The sequence below is a fragment of the Montipora foliosa genome, chromosome 2, assembly GCF_036669935.1.
Source record: "Montipora foliosa isolate CH-2021 chromosome 2, ASM3666993v2, whole genome shotgun sequence".
NCBI classification, from domain to species: Eukaryota; Metazoa; Cnidaria; class Anthozoa; order Scleractinia; family Acroporidae; genus Montipora; species Montipora foliosa.
Window position 1 is genome coordinate 20,839,599 of NC_090870.1, and position 14,395 is coordinate 20,853,993.

Consider the following 14,395-nt stretch of genomic DNA (forward strand, 5'->3'; position numbering starts at 1 on the left):
AAACTCATATATATATCACCGCATAACCCTAAAAAATGATCATTAAAGGAGTTAGATATGGAACATCCAATACGTTAGCCTTAAACGTGGGTTCGTTATGTTTAAGTTGCCTAAAAACTCTGCCGAATTACTCGTATTTCACTTACCCCTAGAAGGGATGCTTGCCGTAAAAACGTGAACCGCAAACGCCAAACGCGACAGCAAAGCTAAAGTCACGTGATATCTTGAGGTTTGCGGTTTGCAGTAATTCCGAAAAAAACCTGTAGCTAAATATCTCGAATGACTTCGGAAAAACCCGTCGTGGGGTTCTATATAAAAATAATAGGAAGACTCCAATGAAGCATAAGTTGTCCAGCAAACAGATGACTTGATAGTTTAAATAGCGCGGCAATGTACTGGACTGTCAAAGCTGCCCCCTCAACTCCGGTAATCATTTTACGTTCAAGCCATTACATGACAAATGTAGGAAATCTGTATCAATGCAAGCTCATTGGCAGGATTTTTGTCGTGAACAGGACAAGTCAATAACCGAACAGTAAACGGCAAGTAAAAATATTTGCAAAGGATGGCATGCTATATATTTGAAATGTGGAATGCAATATGCTTGCTCCAACATGGGATGAACAGTTTAAATGTTACAGCATCGGACAGCGCATTCCCAGAATCATGGGTTTGAGACCCATCAATCCGTGAATGTAAATTCCTCCATCAACTAAATTTAAATTACGCCATTTCAAAATAAGTGATATTATGTTCCGCATGTAAATTTCGTCAGTTTGCGCATCAACATAAAAAAGTTGACTGGGTCGTCGTCATCAATAGGCCTAGTACAGAAATCATGCAATTAAAGTTGCTAGAGTCGACTCCTTCACCTTTGCGAGACCTTTTTTTGTAATTTAAAAGTTTTTATTTTGGAAAACATTTAACTGTAAAAAACTGCGATGAAACATATCTAAACAAACTAAAAAATACTAAAACCTTTGTGAAAAACTCTGTTAAGAAACGAGGACGTTTCTACGTAAATTAAAGCAATTTGAAAATTGCAATCTATAAATACAATGCTAGAAAAGAACCCTGTTTAGTGAAAGAAAGGAACAATGAAAATTAAACAAAACGTTTGGCACGTATGGAGTCCGTCTGGATATTCAAATTAGGCTTGAGACTCGTAATGAGGGCTAACTGCCAATCCAATTTGCATGAACATGTATTTAAATAAGTACAATGCAAAAGAAACAGACTTTACATGCTAAACAGTAAGCTTTTACAAAAAAAAATTGCAATGCCCTATCCACAGAGCCATGAAAGCCTTTTGTAAAGTTCAAAAAAGAAGTACACCTTTTGCTGCTCATTTACGCAAACTATAAATTCATTTACGTCAACTGTTGAAAGTATACGCAAATATACGTTCATTACCACTTCCATGAGCTTCATCAACGCGAACGAACTTTCAATAACGCTATTTTCATGTGTATTAACGTTCAATAGCATCAACGGATAAACAATTGCATCTTTGGACAATCAAAGATAACAAATATACTTTCAATCTCGTGAGATGGTTAATGATTAACGCCAATAGAAAATCAGTTTCATAGTATGACAATCAATGGCGCATTAGAGACATAAAATAATGCAGTTTGCATAGAGACGCAGAATCAATTTCACCTTCATACAATCGTTGAATAAACAATACTGAACAAAAGTACAAGAGTATGTACATTACATGTATCATTTAAATTTTGTTATTTTTTGCACAATCGCTTGCTGAAGCAGATATAAAATGAAGAACATTTTACACGTACAGTACTGTAACAAGTACAGTACAGTAAGGGGCCTAGTTCTCGGCCACTTTTTGTTCAACGTTTATTTTTAGCGCCACAAATGAATCTGAATAGAAAGCAATTGCTTCCAAAGGTAGCTTTATTCCTTGTCTTTCGTCCTGCCGAATTTTGAGTTTACAGCTACTATATACTGGGAGCAAATCGAGGTGACACGAAGGTAGGTGAATTTGATTTCCACGAAAACTTGTTTGTAACGGCTACTCGAATTACATGGTCTAATTCAAGTTTGTATTTTATCCGTATAGGAGGCCCAAATGAGCCAATTCTTGGCATAATGAACGTAGAGTGATAAAGCTTTCTGTTAAATGTAAACTTTTCCTGGCCTATTATATTCTTTTACCTGAATTCACCCCTCAATATTTCCTTAGTACTTCTGCGTATTTGCCTATTCTCGGCCACCCTGCTGGCCGTCGACAACACTAAAAAGTGCTCATAGTTTTGTATGGAGTTTTCTTGTCAAATCATTTGTAAAAGTAAAGCTGTAATGGGGTGGCATGTTCCGACAGTAGCTATAAATTAAAACTATGAGTTTTGACTTACCAGACCCCGTTTTAAAATACCCAACTCCTTTTTAGCCTCGCTTGCCAGTGTATTTACGAGAAAAACTAGGTGTGCAAAAAACTTCCATTTCTAACATGAAACAAGGCTCGTTAAGGATACTTTGTGGTCGAAATATCAAACACAAGCCTTATTAGTGACTTAACAACAAAATTGGTGATAAAGCGTTGTTTATTCTGAGGAATCGAGCGCACTCTTTTCAGTGGCCGAGAACTGGGCTCGCTGGCCGATAACTGGGCCCACGAACGAAGCCTCCATTTTCGTTATTACTCGGGAGAAAACAGCGTTGAGCAGTCGATAGCTTTACGTGTGTAAACTGAATGGTGAAGCTAGTTGTCTTTGAAATTTCAAGTCCTTAAGGCTATTCCAAGGTAAGAAATAGAAGTTTACGTTTTTGTGGCCGAGAACTGGGCCCCATACTGTACGTGTAGACGCATTGGACACAGAAAGAACCGACGGAAAAAAATCATGCCTCCAAGAAACAGAATCTTACTTGAACAGCGTCTACGTGTACTGACACCTATTTTTAACTGACTTCTTTACAACTTTAGCAATATGTCTAATTAGAAGAAGAATTCGAAAGACGAAAGAACGTACGGAACCTATGGAAGAAGTGAACGAAATGTTTGTCTGTGATGAACTGAAGAGACTTAAATCAAAGAAAGCCACTGGTCTAGATGGAATGTCTGCAAGACTTTTAAAGGATGCAGCTTCTGTGATAGCCAAACCCATTACTTATATTATTAATCTGACTATTTCAACTGGCGAAATTCCACCTGAACTTAAAGAAGTGAAAGTTACGCCTATATTCAAGAACGGTAAAAGAACCGAAGAAAGCAACTATAGGCCTATATCCGTGTTGCCCCTAGTCTCCAAGGTTATGGAGCGTGCAATCCAAGTACAGCTTGTGAAATTTCTTGAAGCAAACGAAGTTCTGTCAGCGTACCAATCTGGATTCCGAAAAGGACATTCTACCGAAACTGCTGTGACTTATCTCACTGATCAGATCTTGGAACACATGGATAATCAACAAATGACTGGCTCCGTCTTCATTGACTTAAAAAGAAGGCTTTCGACCTAGTTGACCATAACTGTTTGTTACAGAAGTTAGAGCACTATGGTGTCAGAGGGAAAAGTCTCACATGGTTCCAGAACTACCTAGGATCTCGTACACAACGAGTACGATTTGGACAGGACTTGTCACCAAGCCTGCCCATTGAGTATGGTGTTCCACAGGGATCCCTGCTGGGACCACTACTTTTCGTTATATACATCAATGACTTGCCAAGCTGTCTCAAAAACACGCACATCAGTATGTATGCTGATGATACAGTCATCTATTGCTCGGGTGCAAACCCAAAGGAGATAAAGAAGGCCCTTCAAGAAGACCTAGAGCGGGTTGTAACTTGGATGGAAATAAATCGTCTGATTCTGAACAAAGAGAAAACAAAGGGAATGCTTTTCGGGACGAGACAAAGGCTGGAAGCCGTCGCAAACTTTTACATCACCATAAGTGGTACCAATGTCGAGATGGTCAGTAAATTCACATACTTGGGCGTTACCCTCGATGAGGAACTGAAATGGAAAGTACACGCTGAAGATGTTCACAAGAAAGTATCCAAGCGACTCGGTCTCCTCAGACGAATACGCTCCACTCTCACTTTACAAGCAGCACAAGCGGTATACAAATGCATTATTGAACCAATTTTTAGTTACGCAGACACAGCCTGGGGTGAACTACCCGAGAGCAGCATCACTAGTCTGCAACGATTACAAAATCGAGCCGCGAAAATCGTCACCTGTCAGAAAAGTACAAGGACAGCCCGAAATATTGTAAATTGGCCAGATTTAGAAACACTGCGAAAAATACACAAATGTATTTTAGTATATAAATGTTTACGGAATTTCGTTCCTATATACTTAAAAAACTATTTTAAGGTAAACAATGATGTACACAATTACAACACTAGGCAGAGGAGAAATATTCACCCAAATAAAATAAATCTTGTTCTTGGGGGGCGAACTTTTAAAAATTCAGGACGTTTAGCTTTTAATTCACTGCCCAGCAGAATCAAAGAGGCAAGTTCTCTAGCAATTTTTAAACGCCTTCTTAAAGGACATTTTATCTGATTTTTTTTTTGTTTGTTTTTCTTTTCTTTCCTTTTGTAAATTTTAGCAAATTTTACCTAACCTTGTAATCTTATTGTAAATGTGTATATGTAAGTTTTTATTGAACCCAGGGCCCCTAAGGATACCAGCCTTGCAGCTGACTGGGCTACCCTGGTAAAATAAAGTTGTCTTGTCTTGTCTTGTCTTGTCTTGTACGCAAGGGTGGCTAAAACATCGGCACGCATTGTAAGGGGGCCTCCCTATATTCTAAATGAAAAGCTGTCGGCGATAAGGATATGAATAACGGTGAAACATTCAATCCCAGATATTTACAGTTGGAAAGTAGAAAACAGCTTACCCGCTACTTTGTGAAATAAAACTATGTGCATATGCCAAAACATCTGCTGCGCGGCCGCTGCCCTCTGCAACAACAACTGGCACAGCGGGAGTCCTTGTCACAGACTCGAGGACTGTACGAATTGTGTTAGGGCCACCTTCAAGCACAAGAAGCACGACAGGAACTCCATACGATCGGTCTGTAATGACAAGCAACACACTTGTCTTCTTACGTGATGAAAAGTACGAGAAACAGCAATCAACAATCAATCTGGAATGTGCCTTACCACACGATTTCTCCATCTGTTTTCGAGAAATGCAGTTTTCCAGACTCGCGCGAAATGATATCTCTCCTCCATATCTGTTGATTCTTCCATCATCCACCAGTATAAAGTGAGTATGATTATTGTCCAAGCATGCGCCTTGGGACATCATGCTTGACGTCATCTGATATGGTACCACGTCCTGCAAACACACACACCACAACAAGTGGAGTCCAGACTCAAAAAAGTATTCTGGAAGCCGTAAAAATAGAATTCGTAAGGTCGACTTCGCTTAACTTTTCGTTTTAATTTTCTATTTTATTTCTATTTATTTATTTATTTATTTGTGATGAAGTCAAACTAGAAAAATAACCTTGGAATTTGTCACAGGCTTGACACTTGGAGCTCACAAAGCCAATCTTATAGCGGTTTTTCTATCATAAAGCGACTGAGAGTATTTGTTACTCCCACCTTGAAGGAATGCTAGTCCATCGCGGGGTTATCCATAGTGGGGGGCTTTAGCAACGACGACGGTAACGGTAACGAGAACGTCATCTAAAAACATAAATTCGCGTTATTGCGATCACTTCGAGACTATTCCAAGCTTTTTAATATGACAAAGTTGTAGCAGTACGTAAGGAATGAAACCGTTATGAGCGGCGCTTAATTTAGGGGAGAAAATGAAAATTTATCCTCAAGTGCTGACGTCCTCCATAAAACCTCAAACGTTGTTGTTTTGGTGACGACGGCAAAGAAAAGGACAAAATTGAAAAACGCACGTGCAGGGCGTGCAAAACTATTGTTTCTCCCTACTAAATATGCAAATTTGTTGCCGTCGCCGTTGTCGTTGCTAAAGCTCCCTAGTAGCATGACGCCTGTACCTATTTATATGCATGCGTGGAGAGACAGTGTGGAAAAGCCGGCGACCATGGGGACGGGAGGCCGACGCAATAGCGGCACTACACAACCGTGCCTCCACATAGTGGTTATCCGACTGAAAGGTTATTTAGTTCCCAACTTACCTGGTTGCAAACAAGTTGTTCTCTATGATCCACTATGCCCCAAGTTGCTATGCCTATTAAATGTACTTGCTGAGTATTTTCCCTCAGTTGAGCACCATGTGACATGACGGTTTGACCTCGCACAGCTTCGCCCACATGACGCATAACACCAGTATTTGTGCCGCCAGTAAAAATCCAGGCTCCAGTAGTTTGAGCGGCCTGCGCAAACAAGTTATGTAATCGATTTAGAACAGACGCGAATCAAAATATTCAAAGTTAGAACGCTTTTCGACCCTACACAATAAAATGATAAAAAATAAAACGATGCTTCGCAAAAATAGGATTTTGTACGGAATTTCGAGTTCCTATTCTTAAAAATTACGGTTAAAAATCAATAGGCCTTTTGCAACTAACGATCGCATGGTACAAAATCCGCCATGCTGGAGGGCAAGCTCATTATTATTCCCCCACTGGGACATTAAAACAAAGGCAAGTCAAGCTTGACTGTTTCAGGTCTCTTTGTTTTAATGTCCCTGTGGGGGAATAATAATGAGCTTGCCCTCCAGCATGGCGGATTTTGTACCATGTGATCGTTAGTTGCAAAAGGCCTATTGATAAGTCATTTAAGGGCCTAGCACTCAAAGAATGGCTAACGTTAATTCCGTGATTAAGTTGTCATTACAGAGTCGTCAGTACTTGACCTGGCTTAGCGACACCAACCCTGCTTGCAACAACCCAGCTGTTCAGTACTTTTAGGGGAACAGCATCCTTTTGAAATTGGAGACGATCAAGAGGTAACTTTGCTCGGCTGAGTTATTTACGAAGGTTTTGGAAAAACAGAGAGTCCTAAAAATAGCTTTACCTAGAATTCTCTGGAAGAAATAAATACTCTGATGTCCCAAGTACAAAAAAAAAACAACACTTCCCATTAAATAATTGATTGGGGTGCACTTCCTGCACTGAATTCACCATCAGAGTCAAGGATGAAAGTGTTTCTCTTTAACTTGTTTTTACCTTAAAAATGTAACGGCAATTATTATACCTTACGCAATCCTTGTCTCAAGACTTGCTTTAATTTGGAATGAAGGACAAAATTCTTGGCACCACCGGTCACTGAGATGAGTAGCTTGGGGAAGTTTAGTTTCCACTCGTTAGAGAGAAGTTGCAAAGCCATCTCGGGGTCGGTGTCATCAGAAACTCGAATGTACTGGTAAGAGAAATTAAACTGCTATGACAAACTGAACACTCTGGGCATGTTACCTTCCCTTGACGCACACCCCCCTACATATTATGCCTCCATATTTATCTTGAGGCACAGGAAAAGACAGATGCCACGCTAACTAGAGAAAGCAAAGAGAAATCTGTTGGAATTGTTATAGTGATGTTAACTTTATGCAATACGTACAAAAAGCCAAATTGACCAATATTCACAAAACAACAACTTTAGGCGATAAGTAATTTTCAAAAATCTAGGTTTGTTGCCTCTGCCAGGGGCGTGAGGATTTGGCTGGAAAAAAATTGTGGCGAGTACTATTTATAACAAACGTATGACATGACGAAATTTGGTCAACCAAGCATGTTCAGCGGACTAAAGAAGTTCTTACCTTTGCTCGACTGACCTGTCCCGCACCTTGGAACTCTAGTTCTCCATAAGCATTGGTGGGTTTACACACACTGTGTTTAGATGTTTCCCATTCGTCGCCTTTCTTTCCAGTAGACAACAAGGCGTCGCCACTGTGGTCATGTTTTTTTCGTCCACAACAGCAACTAAAGAACAATTAAAGTTTGGAAAGAAAATAGTAGTCTGGGGAATACCGGTTCTGCCCCCGGTGGATCATACTGATCGTGCAGATCATATTAGTGTAGCTAACCGATCGGGAAAGGTGCGACACAAGTACGCTATGTTTCCGCTCTTGTCGTCATCGTCATCATCATCATTATCATTATTATTACTATTATTATTATTATTATTATTATTTCTGGTATGTTTCCATTTCCTCTTGCTCCTTTTCACTTATGATGTAACATTTCTTGGTATTGCAATATTAATAATGATGCATCTTCTTTCAGTTTTATTAACCACCACGCAATCTCGTCGTCCTTCATTCCCGTAAAACTCAGCAAAACGTAGCAAGGGCATCACCGACTACTAATACTTACTTCTCTCACCGACTGAAACTTCGTTTACGTTCGTCTTGCTGGAGTGTGGCGGCGTCGTCGTCACTTTCATCAGGTACCTTCAGTAGCTCATTCCTGACGTCAGTTGTCCATTCAACATTACGAACATCAATCAGAGGTTGGAAGTAGGAAACAGATTCATCGTCAATGTATTCATCCACTGCCACTGAACCTTCATTTGTGGGGTCTTGCACCTGATTAATGAGCCCTTCCAAAGTAAGCAATTCTTCTCCCGCGAAGGGGTTATCTCTGCATCCTTCATCAGACGACTAGACACCAACTGCTGACCAACACGTCACGATAGTGCTCGGGTTTACCTCTTCCCATGCTTGTTGCATCCATCTGATGGCCTTGAGAAGGTCGATTGATTTCACGGTGTCACTTGCCTTTGTATGGACATTGCCGCGTCCTGCCTGGCTTCAAACATACCGAAGAAGCTTCTGTCTGAACTTTACCTTCCAGGTCTTGATCACTTCTGCATTTAGGCACTGAGTTCTCGAGGTTGTATTCTTTGGGAGGAATGGCACTTTGATGCTGTACACTTGTTACCTACCTGTTACCTATCCTCCTCGTGCCTCGTGGTGCATAGGGCCTTTACAGAGGTCTTCCACTGTTCTCTGTCCGTTGCAATCATCCTCGTTTCCTCCCATGATCTCCACCCTGCCTCTTAAAGTTCCTTTTGAACTGTTCGTCGCCATGTTGTCTTCGGCCTTCCCTGCCTTCTTTTCCCTTCCGGGGCCCAGCTCATTGCAATGTTAGAATCAAATTACGGTCTTGCCTCAAGATGTGACCAATCATATTCCATCTACGATACTTCACTTCCTCACTCAGCGGTTTCGTACTCGCCCTTTCCAACAGCTCTTTAGTACTGACATGATCCTGCCATTTAACACGTAGGATCTTTCGTAGGCACTTGTGGTGGAATAAATCTATAGCTTTGTTTCCACGTCTCGCATCCACATACAATACCGGCACTACTAGTGTCTTATACAGTCTCAACTTTGTCTTCCTTGCGATGCTATTGGAACGACACATGTTCTTCAATCTGACGAATGCACGTCTTGCTTTGGATCGTCCGTTCGTCAGGTCTTTCATAGCACCTCCTTCCTTACACACTTTTGCTCCTAAGTATGTGAACTCATCAACATTCTTAATATCCATTTAATTGACTACAATCTTGTCTCGGTTTCTTGCGTTAATCCTTATCGTTTTCGTCTTTCTGTACTGACCTTGAGCCCCTCTCGTCTGGCTTCTTCCTCCAGCTTTGTTGTTTTATTCTGAATCTGCTGTTTGGTAGAGGAAATTAGAGCTATGTCATTTGCAAAGTCCAAATCATCAAGTTTGGATGTATACCTCCATCTTTTACCATTCTCACCATTTCCAACTGTTCTTCTCTTTACCCAATCCATTATGATCAAAAACAAGAATCCAGACATATTGCATCCCTGCTTGACGCCAGTTTTTATGTCAAACCTGCTGTAGAACGTGTTGATTAGTTCTCTTGGATGACATGGAACATTGCCAAGAAAAAAAATAATGCTCCTCCCAGCATTCTTCATTCTCGTGTTCAGGACTTGGAGAATTTGAATCATGAGATCTGATTGCATCCAAGCCTTCGGAAATGCAACGTAATAGCAACCAGTAGGTCGACTTTGCTCACGGACCTTTAGAAACATCGAGGCGTTTTACTTTTGCTAATCAGATTAATGGCTCTTTTTCCCAGTTGCATTAGCAAAGAAAGCAAAAGTAACTTTCTGTTTTGCTTGCTTTCCACCCTACATCTTATTTTCTTTTCTGTGAGGGACTTTTCGGGCAACGCTTTGCAGAAACCCCCGACTCATCCAGATATCATGTGGGGCATATCCCAGGGTACGTTCTTTGACCCTTTCCATCCAGCTGCAAGCAATCTCGTCATCGACATCTCCTTCTTCGCCGGATAGATTTCTTTGTGAATGTTGTGTTGATTTTTCCATTTCTCTAACCAGCCATTAATTTGAAGCCTTGAATTCCTTCTTTCCGAGCCTTTGGGTTATAGCAAGTGCTTCCTCCTGTAACATAGGACTACTGACTGGCATGTAAGATGCTCTGCAACGTTGATACCACTCCCAAAGAATGCTATTGACTATATTGCTGCTCTGAACGACCATGCTTTGTTTCCACATTCCCACTGTCATTAGATGCTCACCTTCCAACACAGTTTGCATAAGTGAGTGACGTTGATCACTAAAATAGTTTTAGATCCTCCATGAATAAGAGATGGTTGATTCTGAATTCCTTATTCCCCCATTCATAACAAGTTCTCGCCTTTCTCAGTATCAAGGTCAATGGGATCATACATAACACAAAATCAGAGGTGACAAACCATCTCACCACATGACGTCAATTCAAGTTCTCATGTTTGCATGCTGTCACTTAGGAATTTTCTGACATTATCCGCTACACCAAACATTTCCAAACATTTTGAATCTACGCCACAGCCAGATTAGTTTGCTTCCTCCGGCAATCTCTCGACACAGCCTGGTCAATCAGCAGCTGATATTTTCGTTCCACGTCCACCCCTTTGGCACCCTTACTGATCATCAGGGAGTTTATTTTCCCTCTCCAGAAACTGATACATGCTGTTAGCAACGATCCCTGTCATCAGTTTCCGCATTAACGGTAAGCAGGATATAGGTCTTCAATTATTGACTGCATTACCTTTTTCAAGATCCTTTCTGAAACAAAACTGTCCTTCCACAAAACATCCATTCTGTAGGCCTACTCTTGCCATTTAGGATTTTATTAACTGTCTTGCTATTCTGGAATGTAGAGAAGTGGGCTTCTTAATCCAATAACTTACGCCATCCCTTCCAAGGGCCTTACAGTTTGGAATCTTCCAGCTTTGTGTGGCAACGATCGATGATTAATTCCCCCCTTCCTTGTTCGTTGTTATCTTTTTTTAGCTCCTAAAGCCATTCCGCATATCGATTCTGGCCCCTTCTTACAATCCATGTTCACTCTAGAACGTCCAGACCCCCATCATCACTGTTCAAAGGAGCGGGTCGGCATTGATGTGGAAGGCTCTCAAACAACGGTGTTGATGGTACCGCCGGATGGCTAACGTGCAAACCCTGCTATCACTGTTGCTTGCGACTTATCCTTCGTCCTCTGGCAAGCAGAACGCAGCAGACATCCTTCCAAGACGCATGCTCCCTCTCACTTAGACAGCAATTGGCTCATCGTTTGAGATAAAGCACCTTTAAAAGCATTCTTGCTCTTCGGCCATCGTAGCTTAATTAAGAATAAAATACAAACAGTGGCGATAAACATTTTAAAAAATGTTCTTCTTAATAAAGCACCTTTAGGTAAAGCAGAAACCGACCTCCGAGAGAGAACCAAGAAAGATCCGGATCTCCATAAACTAACCCCCTTTTATTCACAATGGCAGCAATCACATTTGTCTGCACTTGTCTGGAGAACACTAGATTGTTGTCTCAAAAAGCCTTCAGGAAAGCGTCGTCAACATTTGCCACGTAGGGCGACCGTAGGGCACCCTAAGATCATAAAAATTAAATCGCTTCTGGAAAAAGGTGTAGTCAACAAGAAGCGACAAGCAATTGAAAGATAATTTATACCTGTTTAATTTGTCAATCAAGTAAATGCTGCTATCATCAGATGTTGCTGAAAATGACCCCTCCCCTCCCCCCTTAACTGTGCCATGGCTATAGCAATATGCAGAGTTACGAGGTCCGCTGGCTTCCATCGGGCGAATTGATTTTAGCAGTGGTTAACGTCAACTCATAATATCAAGAGGCTGTAACTGTGAAATTATTCCAAGTATCGCAGCAGAAGTTATCATCCTAGCTCTATAACGGGTTTCGCCAGCCATGAAATACGTTTCTGAAGACACGGGATGAAATACTTACCATTACCATGCATTCGAGCTAGTAATCAGTTCGCTGCAGAAGGGAAGCCCTCGGAGATATCCATCAAAATGTCGGCATTTGTTTGTTTTAAAACATAATGGCACTTGCAACGTAAGAATAACCAGTCTGTGATCGATGTGCACCGGCCGCCATGATTGTATAATACTGTTGTTCTTCAAGATCGGCAGCTGAATTTCAAAGGTGCCTCTTCGAGCGCCGGATTCTGCCCGCTGTCACCTCTCCTCTCTATCCTCACTCCCCAGTGTTCCAGTTTATTCACTTTTTCACTGTCTTAACGGCTGCCCGGACAATTATCCTCCAACCAGTACAAAACCAGCAGCAAATTCGTCAGCTCTGAGTAGCGAATTCGAAGCACTGTTCCAGAACCTAGGAGAAGCTGGAGACGACCCTGCACCCGGTTAGTGTGTGGTCTGAAAATCGACCAATTCAACAATGATAAAGGATATCAGCTTCAAGGCCGGTGTCTTTCGCATTTACACAAATCATTCCTTCAGGTAGACAGCCAAATTCTGGCCTTGTAAGAGCGGGTCACAGTATCGCATCCATCATAGGAAATCAATATAAACGTGTGCTATATAAGCAGCATAAACAAGGCTTTACCTTTTGTGCTTTGGAATGCAAAGATACGATGGTGCCACCGATTTTCGAGGGGTGATGAGAATATTTTCATTGCGGTAGCAGTCAATTTTACAAAAAAAAATCACTTTTGTCTACTTTTCTATTCAGCCTAGCAAACAGCATCGATAGATTGACAAATCTAGCGTAATTAATGACCTGTAAGTAAATTCTCAAAAAGGAAATTAATGAAAACTTATGCAAAGGAAAACAATCAATTTCGCAACGAAATGTATAGGTGAAGGGGCAAGGCGGGGCCTCAAGAATTCACATTTCTGTACCTAATGATCGAGAAGCACAGGCGAAAGGAAAACACAATTTGCGTGACAGAAGCCTTGTGAAAACATACGTTGTTATCGTTCGTGAACAACATCCTGTTTAATCAGCTTCGCTTCTTATTTATTTGCAGTAAACATTGGACAATTGGACCATTAATTATGGCGATCGAAGTGTTACAAGCATGCCATTCGCGTTCACCATCCCTGTTGAAAATATTTCAAGGTAATGTCTCAATTGACCTCGATTGGCTGCGGCTCAGTTCAGGCATTGAGGCCTCGAAATATGAACACGTGTGACACAGAAATAAGAAAAACTTGCAATATTACTTACAGATATTCATTTTCAGTAGCTGGGATAAACCACTGACATGTTCGTTTCCTGAATGTCCCGCAAATCCACTTTGTGCGTTCTTGAGTATTCGTCTAAATATCAAAAAGATGGCAGAATGTGCAAGTCAATAATACTTTAATCTCTACAACAATATTAAATAATTTTAGGGTAATTTTACACGGATCAAATGTGAAGTCTTCAGGGAAGTTCTTGCTTCTTACTGATAAATACAACCAAATATATAGCTAAAGAGCATTTATATGTTTAACGTATTTATAATTAGCATGGTTCGCGTGTGCTCCTCCATACGAAACCAATGTATTTTTACAAAGGGCCCAGTTACACACAATCAAGCTGCTCGATTTAGGATATACCTGCTCTTCGTCAACAAGTTGACTTTCTTCATCCAGAATTAGATTACTGTTGCTCGAGGCGGTTGTCATTATCTCGATTTTTAAAAAAAATGCTGCGGCCTTGACGCAGATTATGATATTTGATCCTCCGTGGCCCAACTTGATTTAACCTTGGTCACTCTTTCCAGCAAATAAAGACTGTAGTAATCGAATGACTTGACAGATTTTTCAAACAACCGTTTTCTTTGCTGATTGTGGTTGGTCGTGATGAAGACGAACGTAGAGTGAAGTGAAATGTTATCTTCTTACTAGTACGCTTGCGGAATAAGCATGCCACGTGGATCCATCATCATGAGTTTACATTTGCCACTGAAGTTTGAAAAATTGTGTGACTTAACGAAACACGTGCTTTGTTGCGTAAGCAATCAAGCAGCAAAAGAGTTTTTCTAGAATTAATTACTTTAATGGTCTTTAATTCCGTAGGGTTTCAAAATAGGATTATTTCTGTGTAAAGAAAATTTGCCTTACATTTGATGTCCCGCGGGCCCACGCCACCTCGTGGATTAGTATGACTGAAAATGGAAATCAAATTTCTGCAGCTTCATTTAA

At 40.9% G+C, this 14,395-nt stretch overlaps 1 protein-coding gene across 1 annotated transcript in view; it reads right to left on the reverse strand.

Moving 5' to 3' along the window:
* Nucleotides 1-14,157, reverse strand: part of LOC137992645 (transient receptor potential cation channel subfamily M member-like 2) — a 170,796-nt gene extending 156,639 nt beyond the window's left edge. The window contains exons 1-7 of the mRNA XM_068838106.1: nucleotides 13,808-14,157; nucleotides 13,434-13,525; nucleotides 7,710-7,872; nucleotides 7,148-7,312; nucleotides 6,127-6,324; nucleotides 5,129-5,306; nucleotides 4,864-5,041 (exon numbers count right to left, since the gene is read on the reverse strand). Of these exons, the coding sequence (XP_068694207.1) occupies nucleotides 4,864-5,041; nucleotides 5,129-5,306; nucleotides 6,127-6,324; nucleotides 7,148-7,312; nucleotides 7,710-7,872; nucleotides 13,434-13,525; nucleotides 13,808-13,876 (1,043 nt within the window). The 5' untranslated portion in view covers nucleotides 13,877-14,157. The remainder of the gene's footprint in view (nucleotides 1-4,863; nucleotides 5,042-5,128; nucleotides 5,307-6,126; nucleotides 6,325-7,147; nucleotides 7,313-7,709; nucleotides 7,873-13,433; nucleotides 13,526-13,807) is intronic.
* Nucleotides 14,158-14,395: the final 238 nt, after the last annotated feature.